Source organism: Hemiscyllium ocellatum, chromosome 9, assembly GCF_020745735.1.
Source record: "Hemiscyllium ocellatum isolate sHemOce1 chromosome 9, sHemOce1.pat.X.cur, whole genome shotgun sequence".
NCBI classification, from domain to species: domain Eukaryota; kingdom Metazoa; phylum Chordata; class Chondrichthyes; order Orectolobiformes; family Hemiscylliidae; genus Hemiscyllium; species Hemiscyllium ocellatum.
Window position 1 is genome coordinate 54,174,629 of NC_083409.1, and position 24,476 is coordinate 54,199,104.

General features: G+C 40.3%; 1 protein-coding gene across 1 annotated transcript in view; it reads right to left on the minus strand.

Annotated features, from left to right (window-relative positions):
• The window catches only part of odr4 (odr-4 GPCR localization factor homolog), a 117,869-nt gene that overhangs the window by 12,461 nt on the left and 80,932 nt on the right, over positions 1-24,476 (minus strand). Inside the window, exons 13-15 of the mRNA XM_060829755.1 lie at positions 18,960-19,145; positions 14,918-14,944; positions 11,018-11,077 (exon numbers count right to left, since the gene is read on the minus strand). Coding sequence (XP_060685738.1) covers positions 11,018-11,077; positions 14,918-14,944; positions 18,960-19,145 — 273 coding nt within the window. The remainder of the gene's footprint in view (positions 1-11,017; positions 11,078-14,917; positions 14,945-18,959; positions 19,146-24,476) is intronic.

Genomic DNA, 24,476 nt, shown 5'->3' on the forward strand with positions numbered 1-24,476 from the left:
GTGAAGGAACCCTCAAGATCCTAGAAGATACAGGGAACTCTTGGATGGAATTAAAGGCAGAATGGGATGTGATATGTTGAAATTTTTTGGGTATCCAATCAAAGCATTTTGAAAACACAGATAAGTGGGTGAAAATAGAAGTATTTGCCTTGTTTATTCTTGTACAATAAATGCGCTTGTTTAAAATCTGAAATCTTGGAGTGTATTTTGTTCAGTCACCAGCTAGGAGTTCAAATTCATTTTTAAAAGTTAATGGTCTTCCTCAAGATTATTAGCAACACTTCAGTTTATAGTACATTATATCACCGTCCCTACTGACAAACAGAAGCAGAATAAGTGTGTACAAAATCTTGGATGCAAGACAGGCTTACTGTTGGTGCAAGATGGCACTGATCATAACATACAATGCCTTACATGCTCCTCAATCAGAGCCCTGCAATTTTTGTCAGGTGAACGGGATCATACTCCTCAAATATGTTCATTTGTTGTGGTAGCCCATGACTAAAGTTGACAAGATGGCCAACTGTGGCTTTTTAGCTGACACAAGTTGGCCAAAAGAGATTGACAGCTACATGCTACAGATGTTCACTGAGAGACTTGTGGTCTCCATACAGTGTTACTGGTTAAGATAATGAAAAGGCTCTGGTGATTATTTTCCAGCATTCTATAGACTCTGGAAGAGTTCCAATGGAGGGTAGCTAATGTAAGCTCACCTTTTAAAAGAGGAAGGAGAGAGCAAATGGGGAATATACACTGGTTAGCCTGACATCAGTGGTGGGGAAAATGCTGAAGTTAATTATTAAGGATGTAATAACTAAGCTCTTGGAAAGCAGTAATAGAAACGGTCCAAGTCAGCATGGATTCACTCAAAGGAAATCATGCTTGACAAATCTTCTGCAATGTTTTGAGGATGCGGTCAGTCGAATAGACAATGGTAAATTGACAGATGTTGTGTATCTAGGCTTTCAGAAGGCTTTTGACAAGGTTCGGATTCTGGGTAATCCAAAATGGAGGACGGGAAAATTTCTGGCTGTAACAGCTACTCCTTTTTTATGGTATTTTAGGTGTTGGAGGTGATTTCCTCAAATTCCAGGAGCAGCAATTACTGTTTCATATGCTGTTGCATTGTTTTGGAACTGAGGGAAAAATGAAGTCAAAACAACAACAGTTTTAAAAAGGGAGGTACAGACAAAGAAAGCACATGCTAAGGTCAGTGCAGGGGAGAGAGAGAGGGAAAAACTGACACCACAGTGAACCTGCACAGTTACTGCCTTTGCTGTTTGAATCCGCTGGACATTGGAGTGCATCTGGGAAAATCAACAAACAGTGAAATTCACAACTGATCTTGGTGGAACTGTTTGGGTGAAGTCACAGCACGGTGAATAGTTTTAACCTGGAGCAGTGTTTTGTAGAGGAATAAGAAGGTGTTATTTTCTGGGTCTGTCGATTATGAAGGAGCAAAAATGGCCTTTAGTAGAGTGATATGCACTTCTTGTCAGATGTGGGAGAATTTACAGGTTACTGTGGATTATATCTGCAATAAATGCTGTTGGTTGCGCATCCTATCAGATCAAATGGATTGGTTGGAGAGACAGTTAGAGGCAATGAGGAATTTGCAACAGCAATGGTATGCGATGGATAGCAATTATAGGACAGGGGGAAAGTCTCAGATACAGTCACATAGATGGTTAAATCCAGGAAAGGTAAGAGAGGTAGGCAGTTAGTGCAGGAGTCTTCTGTGGCTATCCCCATTTCAAAAAAGTATGCTGTTTTGGAAAATGCAGGGGGTGATGGATTTTCAGGGGAATGTAGCACGAACAGCCAAGTTTCTGGTATCAAGTCAGGTTTCAAGAGATCAACTGTGTTAGCAACTCTCTAGTCTGAGTTACAGACAGATGTTTCTGTGGCCAGCAGCGAAAAATCAGAATGGTGTGTTGCTTCCCTGGTGCCAGGATCAAGGATGTCTCAGACAGGGTGCAGAACGTTCTCAAGGGGGAGAGGGGTCAGCAAGACATCATCGTCCACATTGCAACGAATGACATAGGAAGGCAAAAGGAGATTCTGAAGGGAGATTAGAGAGAGTTAGGCAGGAATTTAAAAAGGAGATCCTCAAGAGTAATAATATCTGGATTATTCCCAGTGCTACAAGCTAGTGAAGGCAGAAATAGGAGAATAGAGTCGATGAATGCATGGCTTGGAGCTAGTGTATGGGAGAAGGACTCACATTTTTGGATCATGGGAATCTCTTTTGGGGTAGAAGTGACCTGTAAAAGAACGACGGATTGCATCTAAATTGGAAGGGGATTAATATACTGGCAGGGAGATTTGCTAGAGCTGGGTAGAAGGATTTAAACTAGTAAGATGGCGGGGTGGGATCCAGGGAGATAGCGAGGAAAGAAATCAATCTGAGACTGGTACAGTTGAGAACAGAAGTGAGTCAGACAGTCAGGGCAGGCAGGGACAAGGTAGGATTAATACATTAAATTTATTTCAATGCAAGGGGCCTAAAGGGAAGGCAGATGAACTCAGGGCCTGGTTAGGAACATGGGACTGGGATATCATAGCAATTACAGAAACATGGCTCAGGGATGGGCAGACTGGCAGCTTAATGTTCCAGGATACAAATGCTACAGGAAGGATAGAAAGGGAGGCAAGAGAGGAGGGGGAGGGGCGTTTTTGATAAGGGATAGCATTACAGCTGTGCGGAGGGAGAATATTCCCGGAAATACATCCAGGGAAGTTATTTGGATGGACTGAGAAATAAGAAAGGGAGGATCATCTTATTGGGATTGTGTTATAGATCCCCTAATAATCAGAGGGAAATTGAGAAACAAATTTGTAAGGAGATCGCAGCTATCTGTAAGAATAATAGGTGGTTATGGTAGGGGATTTTAACTTGCCAAACACGGACTAGGACTGCCATAGTGTTAAGGGTTTAGATGGACAAGAATTTGTTAAGTATGTACAAGAAATTGTTTTGATTCGGTATGTGGATGTAGCTACTCGAGATGGTACAAACTTTGACCTACTCTTGGGAAATAAGGCAGAGCAGGTGACTGAGGTGTCAGTGGGGGAGCACTTTGGGGCCAGCGACCATAAGTCTATTAGATTTAAAAAAGTGATGGAAAAGGATAGACCAGATCTAAAAGTTGAAGTTCTAAATTGGAGATAAGCCAATTTCAACGGTATTAGGCAAGAACTTTCAAAAGCTGATTGGGGGCAAATGTTCGCAGGTAAAGGGACGGTTGGAAAATGGGATGCCTTCAGAATGAAATAATGAGAGTCCAGAGGAAGTATATTCCTGTCAGGGTGAAAGGAAAGGTTGATAGGTATAGGGAATGCTGGATGACTAAAGAAATTAAGCGTTTGGCTAAGAAAAAGAAGGAAGCAGATGTCAGGATAGATTGAGTATCCTTAGAAGAGTATAAAGGCAGTAGGAGTGTACTTGGGAGGGCAAAATGCTTTGGCGTATAGAATTAAGGAGAATCCAAAGGGTCTTCACTAATACATTAAGGACAAAAGAGTAACTAGTGTTGGGAAGCATTGTTAAGGTTAGGTAGTGTTAAGAAACTTTATTGTTAGGTAGTGCTCACGTAAGGTAGTATTAGCAAGTCTGGAACTTGTTAGCTTCACTAGGCAGCATTAGCCCATTATGTTATACTAAGAGCAGACTGAAAAGCTGATGGCGTAGCCTGAAGAGGCCCCAGGGAGGGTGAGAGATAACAGGACATTGGAGCCGTGTCAAAATGCACGTAGCTCAAACTGAGGTAATAGAACGTTATCAGGTAGGCACATTCTGAGAACCAATGACATACTAGCATACTGCATATTACCAAATAAGGATGTAGCACTGAGGTGCGAGGGGGCTAAGAAGTTAGGCAGAACAGAACAATAAGCAGAACGCGCCTTCTCCAGTGAGCTGGACACCTCACTGTACTGTGTATGATTCTCTCTCATTAAAACTGCTTATACTTTTAATCAGACCTGGTGTCTCTCTCCTCCAAACGAACACGGAGACGGGGGCTCCGTCATAACACTAGGGAGAGAATAGGGCCCCTCAAAGATCAGCAAGATGGCCTTTTTGTGGAGCCGCAGAAAATGGAGGAGGTACTAAATGAGTATTTTGCATCTGTATTTACTGTGGAAAAGGACATGGAAGACATAGAATGTAAGGGAATAGATGGTAACATCTTGAAAAATGTCCATATTACAGAAGAGGAAGTGCTGGATGTCTTGAAACACAAAGGTGGATAAATCCCCAGGACCTGAGCAGGTGTACCCTAGAAGTCTTTGGGAAGCTAGGGAAGTGATAGCTGGGCCTCTTGCTGAGATATTTGTATCATTGATAGTTACAGGTGAGGTGCAGGTTGGCTAATGTGGTGCCACTGTTTCAGAAGGTTGGTAAGGACAAGCCAGGGAACTATAGACCAATGAGCCTGATGTCAGTGGTGGGCAAGTTGTTGGAGGGAATCCTGACGGACAGGATGTACATGTATTTGGAAAGGCAAAGTTTGATTAGGGATAGTCAACGTGGCTTTGTGTGTGGGAAATCATGTCTCACAAACTTGATTGAGTTTTTTTGAAAAAGTAACAAAGAGGACTGATTAGGGCAGAGCGGTAGATGTGATCTATATGGACTTCAGTAAGGCGTTCGACAAGGTTTCAGACTGGAGGCTTGTGACCAATGAAGTGCATAAATGATTTGGACATGTGCATAAGAGGTACAGTTAGTAAGTTTGCAGATGACACCAAAATTGGAAGTGTAGTGGACAGCGAAGAAAGTAACCTCAGATTAAAGCAGGATCTTGATCAGATGGGCCAATAGGCTGAGAATTGGCAGATGGAGTTTCATTCAGATAAATGTGAGGTGATGCATTTTGGGAAAGCAATTCTTTGCAGGACTTATACACTTAATGCTAAGGTCCTAGGGAGTGTTGCTGAACAAAGAGACCTTGGAGTGCAGATTCATGGCTCCTTGAAAGTGGAGTCGCGGGTAGATTAGGATAGTGAAGAAGGCGTATGCTTTCTTTTATTGGTCAGAGAATTGACTACAGGAGTTGGGAGGTTATGTACAGGACATTGGTTGGACTATTGCGTACAATTCTGGTCTCCTTCCCATTGGAAAGATGGTGTGAAACTTGAAACGGGTTCAGACAAGATTTACAAGGATGTTGCCAGGGTTGGAGGATTTGAGTTACAGGAAAGGCTGAACAGGCTGGGGCTGTTTTCCCTGGAGTGTTGGTGGCTGAGGGGTGACCTTATAGAGGTTTACAAGATTATGAGGGGCATGGAAAGGATAAATAGACAAAGTCTTTTCTATGCGGCAGGGGAATCCAGAACTAGAGGGTATAGGTTTAGGGTGAAAGGGGAAAGATATAAAAGAGACCCAAGGGGCAACTTTTTCACACAGAGGGTGGTACGTGTATGGAATGAGCTGCCGGAGGAAGTGGTGAAGGCTGGTACAACTACAACATTTAAAAGGCATTCGCATGTGTATAAGAACAGGAAGGGTTTGGAGGGATATGGGCCAGGTGCTGGCAGGTGGAATTAGATTTGGTTGGGATATCTGTTAGACATGGATAGGTTGGACCGAAGAGTCTGTTTTCGTGCTATACATTTCTATGACTCTATGACAAGAGATTAGTCAGCAAAATTAAAGTTTATGGTGTCGGAGATAATGTATTAACATGGATAGCGAACTGGGTGGCAGACAGAAGCAAAGACTTGGAATAACCAAATGCTTTTTCAGAGTGGCAGGCTGTGGTGAGTGAGGTATTACAGGGTTCAATGCCAGGACCCCAGCTGTTCACTATGTTAATGATTTGGATGAAGGAAATGAATGTGATATCTCCAAATGTGCAGATGACACTAAGCTGTGTGTCAGTCTGTGCTGTGAGGGGGCATGCTAAGAGGCTGTAGTGTGACTTGGACAGGCTGGCTGAATGGTCAAATACTTGGCAAATGCAATGTGGATGAATGTGAAGGTATACATGTTGGTGGCAAAAACAGAAGGCTATTATCTGAATTATGGCAGCTTAAGAAAAGGTGACGTGCAACGTGACCTGGGTGTCATGGTGGAACAGTCACGGAAGGTTGGCATGCAGGTGTAGCAGGCGGTGAGGAAAGCTAATGGCATGCTGGCCTTCATAACAAGGAGGATTGGGTATAAGCTGAAAATGTGTTGCTGGTTAAAGTGCAGCAGGTCAGGCAGCATCCAAGGAGCAGGAAACTCGACGTTTCGGGCACAAGCCCTTCATCAGGAAGGGCTTGTGCCCGAAACGTCGAGTTTCCTGCTCCTTGGATGCTGCCTGACTTGCTGCGCTTTAACCAGCAACACATTTTCAGCTCTGATCTCCAGCATCTGCAGACCTCACTTTTTACTCGAGGATTGGGTATAAGAGTAGCGATGTCTTGCTGCAGTAATACAGGGCCTGGGCTGCAGCAGTCTGAGCAGCTAAGCTGAGTGGTAATAGCGAGGACACCGACAGCGTGTTAACTGTAGTAGCAATAAGCTTCTCTTCCTTATATCGCACTGAAGGGTGAGTTACACTGTGCTACTTATTAAGGTGAGCAAATATTCCATTCAGGAAGATAGGCTGCACACTGTGCACAAATTTGGAGGTAGACTCATCTATGTTATTCAACACGGTCTATGTGCTTTAGACAATGTCTCCGAGGGTATCATTTTTTTTGGTCTAAGTCCATTAGTCTACTTCAGAAACTTGAACTATTGAAGTTCATACCCCATGTCCTCTGCAGAAGAAACAAATACCAGAAAATACCCTCTGGTGAGTTGATCCCAATTGCTATCCCTTCCCATCTCTGTCATTATATTCTTATTCTTTCATATGATGTGGGCATTACTGGTTTTGCCACTATTTGTTTCCTATGCCTAACTGCACTCGAAAAAGTGGCTGAAAGCTGTCTTCTTAAGTCTCTGTACTATACATGGTGTAGGTACACTCACAGTCCTGTTAAGGAATTACAGGATTTTTATCTGATGATAGTGAGGTTACAGCGATGCAGTTTCAAATGAGAATTGTGTGTGATGTGAAGGGGAATTTATAAGTGGTGGTGTTTCTGTGCATCTACTCACCTTGTCCTAGGCATTAAAGGTCATGAGTTTGGAAGATGCTGTCAAAAGATCCTTGGCAGCAGATCTTGCACGTGAACATACACTGCTGCCACTGTGCATCAGTGGTGGGTAAGGTACCAGTCAAGTGAGTGGTGCTGAGCTTCAAAAGTGATTGGAGCTGCACCCAATAGCCATCTGTGGCATTTTATATCTCATTCCTGACTTGTAAATGATAGAAAGGCTTTGGCAAGTTAGGTGATGAGTTACTACCACAGAATTTCCAGCCTTTGATTTATAATTACAATATTTATATGGATAGTCCAGTTCGGGTTTTGATCAATGATAACCTTGAGTGTTGATAGTTGGCGAAATAACAATAGTAATACTATTGAAAATCAAGGAGAAATGTTTAGACTTTCTCTCATCAGAGAGGGTTCTTGCCTGGTCTGTTTGCCTGTATAGCAAATATTTTCTGTTTTTTTTAAATCAATGCAAGCTCAATGCTGTCCACTTCTTGCTGCATGTGATGACAGACTGCTTCAAAATTTGATAAACTGCATCTGAAACTGAACATTGTGCAATGTTCACTTTTGGCCTTATGACGGAGTGAACGAAATTAATGAATCACCAAAGATAGCTTGTTTAGGAAACTATCCTGATGAATTCATGCAGCAATATCTTGGGCAGAGATGATTGGTCACCAACAACCACAATCAACTTCCTTTGTACTGGATGTAACTTCATCGATCAAATGCTGCTTTGATGATGTCAACAACTACACTCTCACCTCACATCTGAAGTTCAGATTTTTTTAAATCCTTGTTTTGGCAAAGCCAAATTGAATCAGCAGCCAAGAAGCCCAAACCATACAGCAACATATTTCTTTGTAAGTGCAATCAAAGGTTACTATCAATAACACCTTCCATCATATTTCTGATATTCAAGATTAGATGGATGGAACAATAACTAGCCAGGTTGAATTGATCCTGCTTATATCTGGTAAGCTACATGCAGATTCTTCCTCTATCATAGCCTATATATTGTACAAATGTCCGCAGCTGAGATCAGGCCAGTGAGAGTGAAATCAAGGGGTTGTGCATGTTCATTATCACTCATTACTATGCATTAACTGCAAGACTTTTTCACAATCTAGGAAGCTGAAATGAAAAGGTTATTGAGATTTAGGTAGAATGGTGAAGAAAGCAAAAAGGCAGAGGGGTATAGATTGAAACGTTTGCATCTTGTCATGAAGGCTGGGTATGACTTTGGAGAATTGAAGAGGAGGTTTAAGTATAAAACCCAACTTAGTATACCCCCAGTATTGCAAGGACCATTGCTTCCATTCTGTCTCATCTCATTCTTGCCAGAAGAATGTTCCAAACAGGGGAGAAGGTTATATATTCGCATTGCTCCTTCTGTGATGGCAGATTGCTGCCTAGTAGAAGTCACTTATTTCTTTTGCAAAAAGAAACCTGAAGATAAGAGTCTTGGAACAACCTTGGGTGATATTATCATTCAATAACTGCCACTGTATCTGCATATGAGTTGTAGCTGTGAAATGTGTAATTGTGCAAATTGATGTGAACAATACTAAATGAAATATGTTGTAATGCTTCTTGCAGATTGCAGGTAATGAGAATAGCATGAATTAAGCATCTAATGAGGCTCTTGTCAGAAGACTGTTCTTACCTAGACAATTCTAGTCACATTATGATTCTTCTTCCAACACAACTTCCTATGTCCATGAAGCTAAACTTTTGCAAATGACTAAATCTCACTCAGTACTTGATCATAAAATTCAAAGAAGACACCACAGGACAGTACTGAGAAAGTGTTATACTATTAGAAATGCTGTTTTTCAGATGAGATGTTAAACCAAGGTCCCATCTGCCTGCATAGCTGGATGTAAAAGATCGAAAAGCACTATTTCAAAAGATGATTAGAGGAATTATCCCCATTGTACTGACTGATAATTATTACTCAACTGGCATTACAAAAACAGATGCTCACGCCATTATTGCATACTGTTAAAAATCACACAACGCCAGGTTATAGTCCAACAGGTTTAATTGGAAGCACACTAGCTTTCGGAACGACGGTCCTTCATCAGGTGATAGTGGAGGGCTCAACCATAACGCCCAGAATTTATAGCAAAAATTTACAGTGTGATGTAACTGAAATTGTACATTGAAAAATGGATTGTCTGTTAAGCCTTTCATCTGTTAGTTTCACTATCACTGTATTCTAACAGATGAAAAGCTTAACAGACAATCCATTTTTTAATGTACAATTTCAGTTACATCACACTGTAAACTTTTTCTATAAATTCTGGGCGTTAGGATTGAGCCCTCCACTATCACCTGATGAAGGAGCGTTGCTCCGAAAGCTAGTGTGCTTCCAATTAAACCTGTTGGACTATAACCTGGCGTTGTGTGATTTTTAACTTTGTACACCCCAGTCCAACAATGTCATCTCCAAATCATTATTGCATACTGTTTGAGATTTTGTGCGCATATTGTATTTCCTACATTGCAACAGTACATACACTTCAAAAGGTATTTAATTGGTTGTCAAATACATTGCATTATTTGTTAGTTGTGAAAAGCACTATATAAATGCAAGCCTTTTGTCTGCTTACCACCTGGCATCAGATGTTGGGAGATTTCCTGTCACGCTATCCGTCCACTCCACCCATTAACAGCTCATATAGAATTTTCCTTCTGTTGCAGTAAATTCTCCAGCACAGCACCTGAGAATATTACTGCCACTCTTGACTAGCTTCAGCAATTTCATGTTATAGACACTTTTTACATGGCTTGCAGCCATTGTGTATCTCCTATTAAGAAGTACCAACTGCCTTTAAATAGTATCCACCACACCTGGTATCAGGCATCCATTTCTTGCATACAGGCAATGATCAGGACAGATGTCATTGTCTGCATGCAAAATCAAGCAAAAGTACACATAATAACAGACACAAGTTAAGCTTGGGCCATAATTCACACATTCGTTCACTCTAATTTGAAACAAAGACGGTTAGCATGTTAATGTAAATTGTTTTAACCATATTTGGTCATGAGGGGATATGACTGTAGGCCTTTCTTTTGGGCTAGGTGATTAAAAGAAACAAGCAATCAGATCCTTGACATAGAAAGCTTCTTGAGCCTTCTAAATCATGACACCACCAAGTCCTGTTACTGAACAGATTCAACTTAGAACATCAGGACGAACATGCTCTGTATATGCTCGTGTAAAAGTCAAAGCTTTTAGACCATCTTTAAGGTTAAATTTATAGGGTAAACTATCACATGGTTACTACTTTTGAGGGGCTTAAATTCATGCTACAGACCAAAATACCTTAACATTAGCAGAAGCCCAAATGATCTCTGAACAAATAAAGAAGAAAAACATGAGTTACAGTAATATAACTGTATTTCACAAGTGCTATAGGGGAAATGATCTCAGCTGAGCTGCACACAAAAGGAGGCTGTCACCTGATTCTGACCTTAATCATCTGAAACTTTTGCACCAAACTGGTGTGAACTGGAAATCAAAACACATTTCTCATCATAACATTTATGTAGAGGATAACACCTTGACTCACAAACGTTGAAGAACTAGGGTCAACCTTGACCTAGATATATGGAAAGTTCCAGACCTTTTGGCCAAAAATAGGGGGTCGACCTTTACATGAAATTGACTTTTACTCCAGTATATATGGTAGTTCTGTCCTTCTGTAAGGCTAATACTTCAAAAAGTGAAATTGCACACAATACTTTAGCTCAGGGAAGATAGAATCTCTCTGATTTTTAAGCCCACCTTTGATGATTTTGTTTGAATGCCTTGTGAAATGGTATTTTTAGAAGACTGGAAGATAAACTTAAATATGGCAAATGCTCCAGCAAAAACTTGTGTTAACAACAGCAGTTATTTGTAACTTACCCTTGTACTTAAACCCTTCTGAGCCGTATTGACCTCCTGCTCTCTTTGACAGATCTTTATCTTTAAACATTGAAAACAGAACTCTGATTAGTCAAAACAACTTTATTCCCAATACAACCAAGTATCAAATCTCTTAACTGTACTTTACTATCACCCATGAATACCAGGGGAGTATTGAATCCACAGGATATTCTTTAAAGCATAAAACTCTAACAGAAAAAGTGAGTCACTCTAATGAACAAAACAAGTTCAACACTGTATTTGGTCCAAGGAGGAATCTTAAAGCTGCAGAGAAAGTTGTAAGCCGAAGGACTAAGAGCATTTTGTTTCATAGTTGATATAGGTCAATGAAGACTGAACCAGATTTTGAAGACTGTAGAGAGATGATGCTAATTGAAAAGTTTAAAAATAGTGAGCCTTTGGGAATGAGGTCCAATCTAGAAGACCATAAAGCTTCTAAGATAAAGGAGGCAACTGCAGTAGCAAATGACTAAGTTGTCTCACATGCTGTTTAGTAATATGTTCCACAGAGTCACTAGAGAGATAACAGAGCTATTAAGAGTGAAAGTGATCAGGAAAAGAAACACACCTTCCTTGGAATGGTAATCCTATAGTTTAAGGTTGATTCAGGAGAACGACCTTTGTTATATTAAAGAACATGCGAAAGGTGAATGTTGAAAATTAAAATGCAAAACTACAATATTTGTAAGGCTTCCAAATGCTCCTCCAGAAAATACTGCCTCAGTGGCTAAACAGGTTTTCCAGTACTTTGAGGCGGAGTGCATGAAACTATGAAAGATCTTGTTTAAAGGTGACATAATTTCATTCTTGTCTGCTTCGATAAGAATTATTATTCTTAAGAGACTCAGGACCATCAAAATTATTGATGCTGGCAGTCAATGCAACCTCTCTCCAGAAAAACTCCTAAATAATTACATATTGATATGGGATAGTGACAGAAATTGCATGCCTGATCTTTTTTATTGTAAGAAGAAGAAAAGAGAAATAAAATGCTTAAAGTGTTTGCTAACATTAGGGAAGGAAGCAATGCCATTTGAAATAGGAGCTGACTGTGAAGATTACAAACGCAGATGTGCAATGTGCAAACATACAAAGCATGGTATGATTAGTGAACTACAAGTACAAATAGCCATATGGCAATAATGGAAATGTAGACTTAAAATGTTTAAGGCTGGACACTTACTATATGAGTTTATAAGTGTTCAGAAAAGATTGAATAGAATAAAAGGGTATAGGGTTCAAGGTAATAGGACTGATTAGGGAAGACTCGCATGTTTGAAAGAGAGAATGTCCATCAGGATAAGACAGCATTGGTTAGAGCTGAGAAGCAAAATAATAATAACCACACAACAGGGGTATCCAGTAAGCCTGCAAATACTGATAGATTGAGGAATATATCAGCAGTAAATTAGAGATATGCACGAAATCTAGAGTACTAATATTGGGGTGACTTGAGTTACACACTATCCATTAATGCTACATAAAGGAGAGGAATTTCAAAATGCATTTGATATTAAATAGAGTTATGGCTGATAATCCACATGATACAATCAATTACAGTAGGTCATAAATAATCTAGTGGTACACTGGGATTAACCCTACCTCTGAGCCAGTTAGAGGTGGAACTGTCTTCCTTACAGTATAAGAAATTGAAGTGAAGGTTTGATTGAGCATTATGAGATTATGACATGCTTAGCTGAGGTAAATCATGAAAAACTGTTCCTATTATTTGATAGCATAAAATCTAGGATTCATACAGTTAAAGTATGGGGGAATAGAAGCTGGGAGGGATGTGAGGAAAAATTATGAAGTAGTGAGTTGTAATGACTTAGAATCTGTTACCCAGATGGTGGAACTGGAGGCATCAGCAATTTCAAAGGAAAAGTTAATGTGCACACGAGAGAAATAAACAGTACCATGAGGATAGACTGTGGGACTGACTGGAATGCTCTACACTGAACCAACAGACTTAAGTAACTGTACGGATTATTTCTGTGCCATTTTGGTTCCATGACTTTTAAGAAAATGGATAATCATTTTTAAATTATGAGAAAGGGACAAGGGGATGCATTAGTGTGGATTGCTTTCACACTAGTGAAGTTGAATTTGATGTCTATGGTCTCAATCTGTGAATTATTCTTATTATTCATTTGTGGGAAGCAGATGCAGCTGGCTGGGTTAGAACATATTGTCCACCCCTAACTGCCGTTTGAACTACTGAGGATCATGTCATGTAAATACATTGGCAGTGCTAAATAGAGGGAGTTTAGGATTTTTACGCAGTATTAGGAAGCACAGGCAATACAGTCCCAAGTCAGGATGGAGGTGCATTTGCAGATTAGATTAGATTAGACTTACAGTGTGGAAACAGGCCCTTCGGCCCAACAAGTCCACACCGACCCGCCGAAGCGCAACCCACCCATACCCCTACATTACCCCTTACCTAACACTACGGGCAATTTAGCATGGCCAATTCACCTGACCCGCACATCTTTGGACTGTGGGAGGAAACCGGAGCACCCGGAGGAAACCCACGCAGACACGGGGAGAACGTGCAAACTCCACACAGTCAGTCGCCTGAGGCGGGAAATGAACCCGGGTCTTCAGGCGCTGTGAGGCAGCAGTGCTAACCACTGTGCCACCGTGCCGCCCACTCTCTGATGTCTTTGTCTTTCTCGTAATAGAGACTTCGTATTTGGAAGGTGCTGCCAAAGGAGCCTTGGTGAGTTGCTGAAGTGCATCTTGAAGATGGTACACACTGCTGCCATTCTGGAGCAGTGTTGAAGGTGGTGGATGAAGAGCCAGTAAAGCAGGCTAGCTACTTTGGCATGGATGGTGGTGGAGTTACACCCATCGAGACAAATGGCGGGTATTCCATCAACTTCTGACTTGTGCCTTGCAGATGGTGGGCAGGCACTGGGCAGTTGAGTTATTCTCTGCATAATTCGCAGGCCTTGATCTGTTCTTGAAGCCACAGTATTTATGTGGTTGGTCCAGGTCAATATCTGGTCAATGATAACTCCCAGGATTTGATAGTAGGTGGTTCAACAATGGGGAATGCTACTTAATGTCAAGAAGAAATCATTTTATTCTCTTCTGCTGGAGATAGTCCCTACCTGACACTGTGTGGTGCAAATGTTTCCTGCTAGTATTAGGCCAAGCCTAAATGTTGTCCAGGGATTGCTGCATTTGGACAGAAATCGGTTCAGTATCTGAGAGATCACAATTGGTGAACATTGTGCAAAACGTTCATTGCTGATCTTATGATGGAGGGAAGATCAATGGCAAGGAAGCTGAAGATAGTGGGCTGAGGACATTAACCTAAGGAATGCCAGTAAAGACCATCTGTAACTACCTGCAATATTGAAAAAGGGTCTGTTCCAAATGGAGTAAAGTTGTAAAACCTGAGTGATATGGTTCATTTCTGAACAGAATTAACTCAGATTTAAAGGCATGAATGAAATTTATATCCAAGTTATAAACATCAAACCAAACTTTAAAAACTCCACTATCCTTAATCTCTGACAATATTGATCACCGTAAAATAATTTAAGTAAAATTTCCAAAATCTGCAACTTATAATAGACTGTTTCACACTGAATGAAAATAGCCATACTATACCATGTAAAGGTATACAACCATGTTAAGTGTAGATTTTAAAATTATATTTGAGGACACAGTTATCAAATTACATGAAAGTAACTTGCACTGTTTCAGGACACTACATTTTGTACCTTCAGTATGACATCTTAATTTTTATCATCTGAAAACTGTCACCACTGCCTAGAAATCTTATTTTATATGTATAATATTTCTCACTCTTCACATTGACTAATGAAAGACTCATAATTCCCATTTGTTGATTCTGTTAAATTTTACCTTGGAGTCCTTCGGTCCCCAACTCTTCTGCAGTTGTTGCATCCAAGCACAAAACAAAATGAAAAAAAGTTGAGTGAATAGTAAATATAAGCATATTTTGTATTCACATACAGCTACAAATTAAAATGAATATTAATTAAATATACAACATGGAACTTTCAACTTTAATGAAGGTATCTTGGATTCACTGCCTAAATTGTCTCCCCATAATGAGACATGTAACATTGCATTTTACACCCTTGCTGAACTTGGAAGTTCTGATTAAAGTTTCTAGAAACAATAGAACATATCGGTTTGGAGATTGTTGAACATTTGTAAAAGATTAATAGAAAGACTTGTCCTTATTGAAATTTAACTTCAAGATCCTACTTTAATAGCTTGAAGTGGGGAGAATCTTTATTGCCATTATAAATATTCTTGTAAGGTAATACAAGGTAAAGTCACTCTAGTCTTACTAGACTATAGGTTTACACTCTGATCAGAGAGAGATCTGGTAATGGTTTAACCTCAGGGTCACCATGCAATAGGAGGGGCTGAGGAGAAGAGTCATTCATGGTAATCTCAGCTGGTGTGAGAATTGAACACTTGCTGTCAGTGTCAGTCTGCAGCATAAACCAGCCAACTGATCTAAGTGACCCCCAGCATATTCTTGTATATTGTAGTCAACACTGGAAAAGACCACGGGACCATTAAAAATATGAACAGGACTAGGCTCTTCAATAGAATCATGGCTGATCTGACATTCCTCACAAGCATTTTCTTGCCCTTTCCCCATAACCTTTTTCAGTCCCTTACTGATAAGGCCATAAGAAATATGAGTGAAAACAACAAATGTTGGAGATCACAGTAGATCAGGCAGCATCCAAGGAGACACAGCAAGCTAATATTTCAAGTCTAGATGATACCTCATAAGAGCTGAAGAGAAGTGGGAATGGGGCAGCATGCATGCTATTGGGTGGGTGGGTGGGGTTGCGTGGTGGGAGGGGGAGAAGAAAGAAAACATGTTGATAGTTCAGATTAACCGACTGGAACGTAGGAATGGCAGAACGATAGCGTGTCTAGCTGCCAGACCTGAAAGAGATTGAAGGAGATCTTGTTGTAAACTCTAAGCAAACAGACAAGACAGCCAGACAACGTTAATTAGATTGATTCCGATAGGGACTGATTTTCGTATGAAAAGAGATTTGAGCTGATCGGCCCTGTAGTCATTGGAGGTTAGAAGAATGAGTAGACATCAGACTGAAATATATAGGATTCTTAGGGTTTCTAGATAAGGTAGGTGCTGAGAGATTATTGCCTTTTTTGGGACAGTCTGGGATCAGAGGGCATAAGCTCTGATTAAGAGGTTGCCCAGTTAAACAGAGATGAGGAGGATTTTTGCATTCTCAGAGAGTACTGAATCTGTGGAATTCTTCACCACAGATGATTGTTGAACATTCTTAATACACTGACAGGTTCTTAATCGATAAGGGAAGGATTACAAGGGTAAGCCAATAAACTGAAGATTATTAGATCAGCTATGATCACACTGAATGGTACAGCTGACTCAAAGGGCCAAATGGCCTACTTCTGCTCATTTATCTCATCGTGTCCAATTGATAGTCAACATGGAAGAGTCCTGCTTCATCAGCTGAGGCAGGAGTGGCACCAGTAAGCAGCAGAGATTGTCATATTCCTGTCTGAGCTGATGCCATGAGGCTTCTTGGGGTTAATGGCATTTGGGCAACTTCCTGATTAAATACTTGAAGAAACTCTTACCATCTGTTTTCATATTACTAGCTAGTCTTTTCCTCCCTCTTTTTTTTGCTGGTTCTCAAAATCTTAGCGATCTTTTGACATTATTGTTTGCAGATTTATGGTGTTTCTTTCAATCAGATACAATTGTTACCTTGCTCTTTAAGTCACAGATGATGCATCCTTCTCAAAAGAAAATTTCTTTCTCACTGGATTAAATGTTTCCTTGAAGTTAGTAAATATCTACTCAAAGATCTGCCATTGCTACTATTCCACTGTTTAATCTAATCTAGTGTCACAGGTTACTTTAGCTGACTTTGGCGTACACACAAATCTGAGACATGCATTTCTCCCCTTCAAGCTGTACGTAAATTTTTATCATGTTATAATTGCTGTCACCTAGAAGTTTGTTTACCATGAGACAGTTGGTTAATCCCAGCTGTTTATTATTAGATTTAGAATAGCTTGCCCCATGATTAGCTCTAGAATGTATTGCTTTAAAAATATTGTCTCAACAACATTTTCCAATCTGATATGCATAGTCAACTTGTAGATTGAAGTCACTCATAACTAACGTGGCATATTTTGTACATATCCTATCTATCTATTCTTGAGTGCTCTGCCCTGTAACTATTGTTAGGGGTCATACAAACTACTCCCACAAGTGACTATATACTGTTATATAGAGATTTTTTATATCTATGCAAACTGATCCTATATTTTCTCTCACGAATAGTTAATGGGCTCTTGAAGCTGAAAAGCCACTCGACATTTTGGAGCCATGAACTAGAATTGTAGGTATTTTCTGAGTTGTGTCCTTTTAGTGACCTTAGAACAATCACAACTTGGCAATCCCTAATCTATATATGAAGATACTCCAGCAAATAGAAAGCTAAGACTCAATAATGAGAATCACCAAGACATAGAATAACTTATACGTTTCATACAGATCATATAATTCCATCCAGAGAAAATAATCACAAACAGAAAATTGCAGGAGATCAGACTCCTCCCAACCCCAAACACCATGTGGAAAGAAAGTCACACCGAATTGATAAATCTGTCTTTGAGCCATAACTTCTGTCACTTGGAGGAGCTGCTAGCTGATCTGATCAGCTAGAATCTTCACAGTTCTCCACTGCACAAGAGCTCAATAGTGGGCAATGTTGGGATTGAAGGAAGCCCAATAGATCCTGGAGTGAGGCAATTTGAAGATATTAGGCAGGACGTGTTTGCCAGTCTTAAGGAAAGGGGTGGGTTGGAGAGGGGGAAGGAGAGATCCTATGAGCAGGTATGAAGGGAGGGCAAGGAATACATTCACAGAGGGTACTGCCAAAGGGCACCATCAAAGATAAAGAGTGCTAAACTTACTGGCCAATCAGTCCATTTAACCTGGTCTAAGAACTAAGATTGCCAATTAACCATTCCTACTGCATCTTATTTCAATGATGGTCAAACAAATGAGCACCCTCCTTTCATGCTGTACAAACTGCTGTCCATTTTTTCATTTCTGTTTCTTATATCTTAGTTTTGATGATGCAAGATGAAAAACTTTTACTTCTTGTCCTCTTTTAAAAATATTTTTTAAGTTCTGTAATACCAAGCAAATATTAAATCAAAAATACTGTTCATCAACATCACTATCACTTGTAATAGCAATTTCCTCCCAGTTTAACAAGCTGCACTTGCCTGAAACTATGGTCTTGAATAATATACACAAGGAGTCAGTGGACCATTTGGAATACAACAGAATTGCTTCATACCTGTTAGTGTTATTGTAGTGTTGCTGAGTGTTCAAACCTGACTGAGCTATCACTATAAAAATCCATGGCAATTTCTCCCAGGTTTTCACCTGAAATTTTCTTACCTTAGCTCTGCTAACCTGGAGAAATTGATCAAGGATAAGATATCTGCAACAGTTTTTCAATATTAATCGTGACACAAAAAGACACAGTTGCAATTTCCTAACTGATCCAAGGAAAGGTGAATACCAACCAATCAGTACAGCTCTTATTAGCAGATTTTTTTATAAATGTCAAGAGTTATAACAGGCAACTATGTCTACAAACTTTAATTTTCTAATGGTCAAGCAAATATTATAGCAAGACTCCACTATTGATAATTAAACTATTCAACCAACTTAAAAAAACTAGGCTGAAGTGAAGTTCTAATGCAGGAAGACCTTTTAATACAAACACATCCAACAATGCAAATGAAAACAAATATATTGTTAGTACATAACAAATCTCCAATTTTGAAGGAACGGTTTGTTATATATTTGCATGGGACAAAAAGATAAATGACTCACCTAACATGATTTCTTCTGCCCTATCCAACTGTGCTGGGTGTAGTTCATAATCCAACAATTCCTTATAACGTTCTTCCAGCTCTTTACTTCCCTCATCTGAAAAACCATAATCGCAAAAAGCAACACCGGATGGCAACACTGAGGCAAATACCCTGTGTGGAGCTTTGAGGAGTCCAGAATCACCACCTGATAAAACACAGAACATGAAATTAATTTTTAGATGAGACAATTATGTTGCACTTTTACAGCATACAATAGTTAACTGATAAAGCAAATCATATAATTTTAATGGGTGCTGAACAATACTTGCCCAGCCAGCATTCAAATTTCTCTTTTCCATATAACAAAATCACAAACAGATGTAGATATATTGAGGGAGGGGAATGGTGAGGGGTGTAGGAGATGGGTACAGAGAGAATGGCAGGGAGATAAACTGATTGTATTCTTTGTATCTGCAGAAACAACCAATCAGCTTGAACAAACACAACCTCAGAGAAGGTAGAGTGGTGAGACGAGGTAAGATGAGATGAGACAAGAGATAAGACCTTGCTACTTTTTGGAACATGTGGAAAAAAGTTTTTGTCTCAAAGATTGTTCAGAATTCAAGCGATTTACTGTCTATGTGACCTACAATGTATAAATATCTGATGAATTCACTTAGAGTTTCCTTTAAGTGCTACCTCAGAATCTTGTCTGTGGTGGAGTCTCCCAATGGTGGCTCAACAAATGATTGTTGACCTTGATTACTGTTCCTCAAATTATTTCATAAAATAATCTACCGCACCAACTGGTGTCATGAGCAGGACACTCAGAAAGGCTTTGTAAAGTGGTGAATAGATTTACATACAATCTGTAGTTCGCGCAGTAAGGTTGGAAACAATCCAGTTGAGTAGTAAAAGAATCTGAAACAGCATTTGTGTGTGGCAAGAGGAAAGTTCACGGATACCACACCAAATCTGTGCTGGATAATCCGGGCTGGGGTGAGGGGAATGAGAAACAAAATCTGCGCTAGTCAAGCGGTGCTGGGGTTGGGTCAGTTCCGGGCAGGACTAAGTGCACTCGGACAAAAAACAGGACAGGCCTGGGAAAATTCGGGGAGGCTGCAAAGGTGAGGGAACTTTACGTATACAAGATAAAGATGCCTTGCAGATTTGAAAACAGACCACACACAGATAGGTCAGAGAACACTTGGTGGAAAGAAAGAGGAAAGGTTATGACTTTGACTGGTGAGCACAGTGCTCCATCATGCTTACAACAACTTCCTACTGGTCCCTCTCCCCTGTCAGAATATTCTGCAACCCCTCTAAGATATCCTTAATCTTGGCACCAAGGAGGCAACACACCATTCTGATGTCTCACTGTTGGCAGCAGAAACATCTGTTAGTGCCTCTGATTAGAGAGTCCCCTACCACAATCGATTGCTTGGATCTGACAGAATGCTCGTTACATTAGAGCCAGTCTCAGTACCCGAAACCTAGATGTCAGTACTACATTCCCCTGAGAGTCCATCACCTGCTACATTTTCCAAAACAGCATACTTGTTTAAAATGGGGATAGCCACAGGAGACTCCTGCATTTCCTGCCTACCCCTCCTACCTTTCCTGGAGGTAACCTAACTACCTGACCGTAGTTGTGGTTTTTCTCCTTTCCTGAAAGTGCCATCCATCACACCGCTGTAAATTCCTCATTACTCTAACTGCTGAACCAATTGATCCGTGCAATCTGATAGGATTCTCAATCAAACACACTTTCTGGAGATATAATCATCAGTAACATGGGAACACTCCTGCATCTCCCTTATCTAACAGGAAAAGCACATCACTCTACTAAAAGGCCACTGTTGCACCTTAACAATCTACAGACCCAGAAAATACCATGATCCTAATGCTGTAAAAACACTGCTCCAGGAAAACTTAGCACTTATGTTGTCTATTTTTAAAGTTTAATCAAGAGACAGATTTCAATAAAAACAAATCACTCTACTCATTATTGCAGATTTACAAAATAAAACAATAAGATTACACTTTAAAAACTTGCCACCTAGCTGCTCCCCTGCACAGGTTTCTCCAAGGTCAGCTGTAAAATTTCACTGTGTTTTTTATTTTTCTTAGACTAATTCCAAAGTCCAGAGGTACTTGAAACCAAACAGCAGAGGCAGTCAGCCGTGCTGGTTTACTTCTCCGTCTGTTTCACTCATTTCACTTCCCACATGGTACTTGTTCCCTTTCTCTTCTTCCTTTTCAAAGTTAATTGAATTGAATTTATTGTCACGGGTGCCAAGGCACAGTTAAAAACTTCATCTTGTCAACAATACAGGCAGTCACAGAGTTAAGTAGCACAGATAAGTAAATAATAGGTAAACAGCAGCAAAAACAAAAACACAGGCACAGGCAAATGTTAAGGGTTTGTGAATCCATTCGGTTTCTAACAACAGTAGGGTAGAAACTGTTTCAAAACTGGCTGGTGTATGTGTTCAGGCTTCTTCTGATGATGGAGATTGTAGAAAAGCATTGCCAGGGTGGTATGGATCTTTGAGAATGCTGGTGGCCTTTCTTTAACAGCAGGCCTGATGGATGGATTCTATAGTTGGAAGGTTGTCCTTTGATTGTCCAGGCTGAGTTCACCACTCTCTGTAACTATCTTCAATCTTGAATGGTAAAGTTGCCATACCAGGTTGTGAAACATCCAGACAGAATGCTCTCAATGGCGCACCAATAAACGTTGGCATGGGTACTTGCTGTCACACCAAATTTCCTTGGCTGCTTGAGGAGTAATAAACATCATTGGGCCTTTATAACCAGTGTGTCCACATGAAGAGTCCAAGAAAGCTTGTTGTGGATGACCACTCCCAAGAGCTTGACACTCTCCACTCGTTCCACCTCTGTGCTGTTAATGTGTAGGGGTGCATGAGTAACATCCCACCGAAAGTCAATAATGAGTTCCTTAGTTTTGCTGGCATTGAAAGCTAGATTGTTCTCAGTGCACTATTTTTCCAGGTCTTCCATTTCCCATATGTATTCCGTCGCATCTGAGATTTCATAGACTATGGTGGTGTCACCAGCGAACTTGTAAATTTGGTATTTGGCGACACAGTCATGGGTATATAGTGAGTACAGTAGGTGTTGAGTACGCATCCCTGGGGGGCTCCAGTGTTGAGTGTTAGTGAGGATGAAACATTGTCCCCAATCAACGGAATGAGGACATGCCGCAACCCAAAGGATTAGCCACACGACCATACATCAAGAGCATTTCCGAACTGACAGCCAGACTACTGCAACCACTAGGACTTAACAGCACACAAATCAACAGCCACTCTCAGACAACAACTCACCTGAACGAAGGACCCGATACCCAGCATGAGCAAAACCAATGTAGCGTACAAAATCCCATGCAAGGACTGCACAAAACACTACATAGGACAAACAGGAAGACAGCTAACGATCCGCATCCATGAACACCAACTAGCCATGAAACGACACGACCAGCTATCCTTAGTAGCCACATACGCAGATGACAAGCAACATGAGTTCGACTGGGACAACACGACTATTATCGGACAAGCCAAACACAGAACAGCCAGGGAATTCCTAGAGGCATGGCACTCATCCACAGATTCAATCAATAAGCACATCGACCTGGACCCAATATACCGACCACTACAACGGACAGCTGGAATGGACAACCGGAAGCGGCAGATTCAAACCATTATAAATGTTGGAGGAAACATCACAGAAGCGCTTCACATGAGGCTCCCAAGCACTGAGGATGTCACCTAGACAGGGGACGAAACATTTGCAACACAAATTCCCAGCTCGGTGAACAGAACCACAACAACAGAGATAACTAAGTTTAGTAATCATCTCAAGGGGATAATAGTTTTGAAGGCTGAACTGTAGTCAATGAGTAGGATCCTTATATAGCTGCTGTTGTTTTGACCCTTTTTCTCCCCCCAAAGTTCCAAAACAATGAAACAACTTATAAAACAGTAATTACTGCTCCTAGAATTCAAGGAAATCAACTCCAACACTGAAAATACCTCAAAAAAGGAACAGCTCTTATAGCCACAACTTTTCCCTGTCCTTCATCTTGGATTACCCAGAATCCTGTTAGAATTTTATAGATTTTGATGAGATCCCACCTTATTCTTCCAAACTCTAGTGAATGTAGACCTAACTGATCCAGTTTTTCTTTATATATCAGTCCGTCATCCAAAGAATTAGACTGGTAGATCTTCGATACACTTACTCGATTGCCAGAATATCTTTCCTCCAATAATGAGAACAGCACATAATACTACAAATCGGGTCTCAACAAGCCCTGTACAATTGCAGAAAGTCATCTCCGTTCAGATACATGACTTCCCTCATTATAAAGGCCAACATACCACTTGATTTCTTCACCACCTACTGCATCTGCGTTCTTAATTTCAGCAGAGTCTCGCTGTACCACCCTCTTTTCCAAACTATCAGTCAGATAATGACCTGCCTTCTTATCTTGGTACCTAAACTGGATAACCTCTCAATTATCCCCATTATACTTCATCTGCCATGCATGTGTCCACTCACTCAACTTGTCCAAATCACAGTGAAGCATCTCTGCATTCTCCTCATGGTTCAATCTCCCATCCAGCTCTGCAAACTTGAGATATTAAATTTAAACCAGAGAATTAAATGTATGTGTTGAATAGATAGGGTCCAAGCACTGACCCCTGTGGTACCCCAATGGTCACTGCCTAACACTCAGGAAAAAAAACATTTATTTGTGCCAACCAATTCTCCACGCAGGTTAGTAGTCTACCCCCAATCCCTAGCAGTCGAATCTTACATGCTCATGTCTTTTGTGGGACCTTATCAAAAGCCTTCTGAAAGTCTAAGTAAACCATATCCACTGGTTCTTCCTTGTCAAATCTACTATTACACCCTTGAAAAATTCCAGTAATTGGTTAAATATGATTTCCTTCTTGTGATGCTATGTCACTGATCCTCTCACGGCTCTGCTATTAATTTATTTATAATAGACTGTAACATTGCCCCTTTTACTGATGTCAGGCTAACTGATTTATAATTCCTGCTTTCTTTCAATCTCTTCTTTAAAATAGTGGGGTTACATTAGCTATCCCTCAATCTATGAGGATTGTTTCAGAGTCAAGGCACCAGTTATAATGGAACTTTGAAATAATTAGAAATGTTGGTAGATTATCACATGTTTACACACAATTATTTAGAAGGCATTAACTGAATGAAACAATGAGTAAAAATATGAAAATGATGAGTATAGTCAAAGATTTAGTGGAAGCTGCTATTAAAGGCAGCAGTAATGTAAGTTCAAACCCACCAGATGGTGGCAGACTTCAGTGAATTGGGGAGATATAGTAGCTAAGGAGGCAGTGACAACTAGTTCGAGTTACTATGAGCCTAAGAAGGAAATACAGCAAAGTTGCATAGAAATATTGGTTAGCCAGAAGAAACAAATACATATAAACTTCACAGGGCCTCTTCTACCCAGTAAGGATCAACA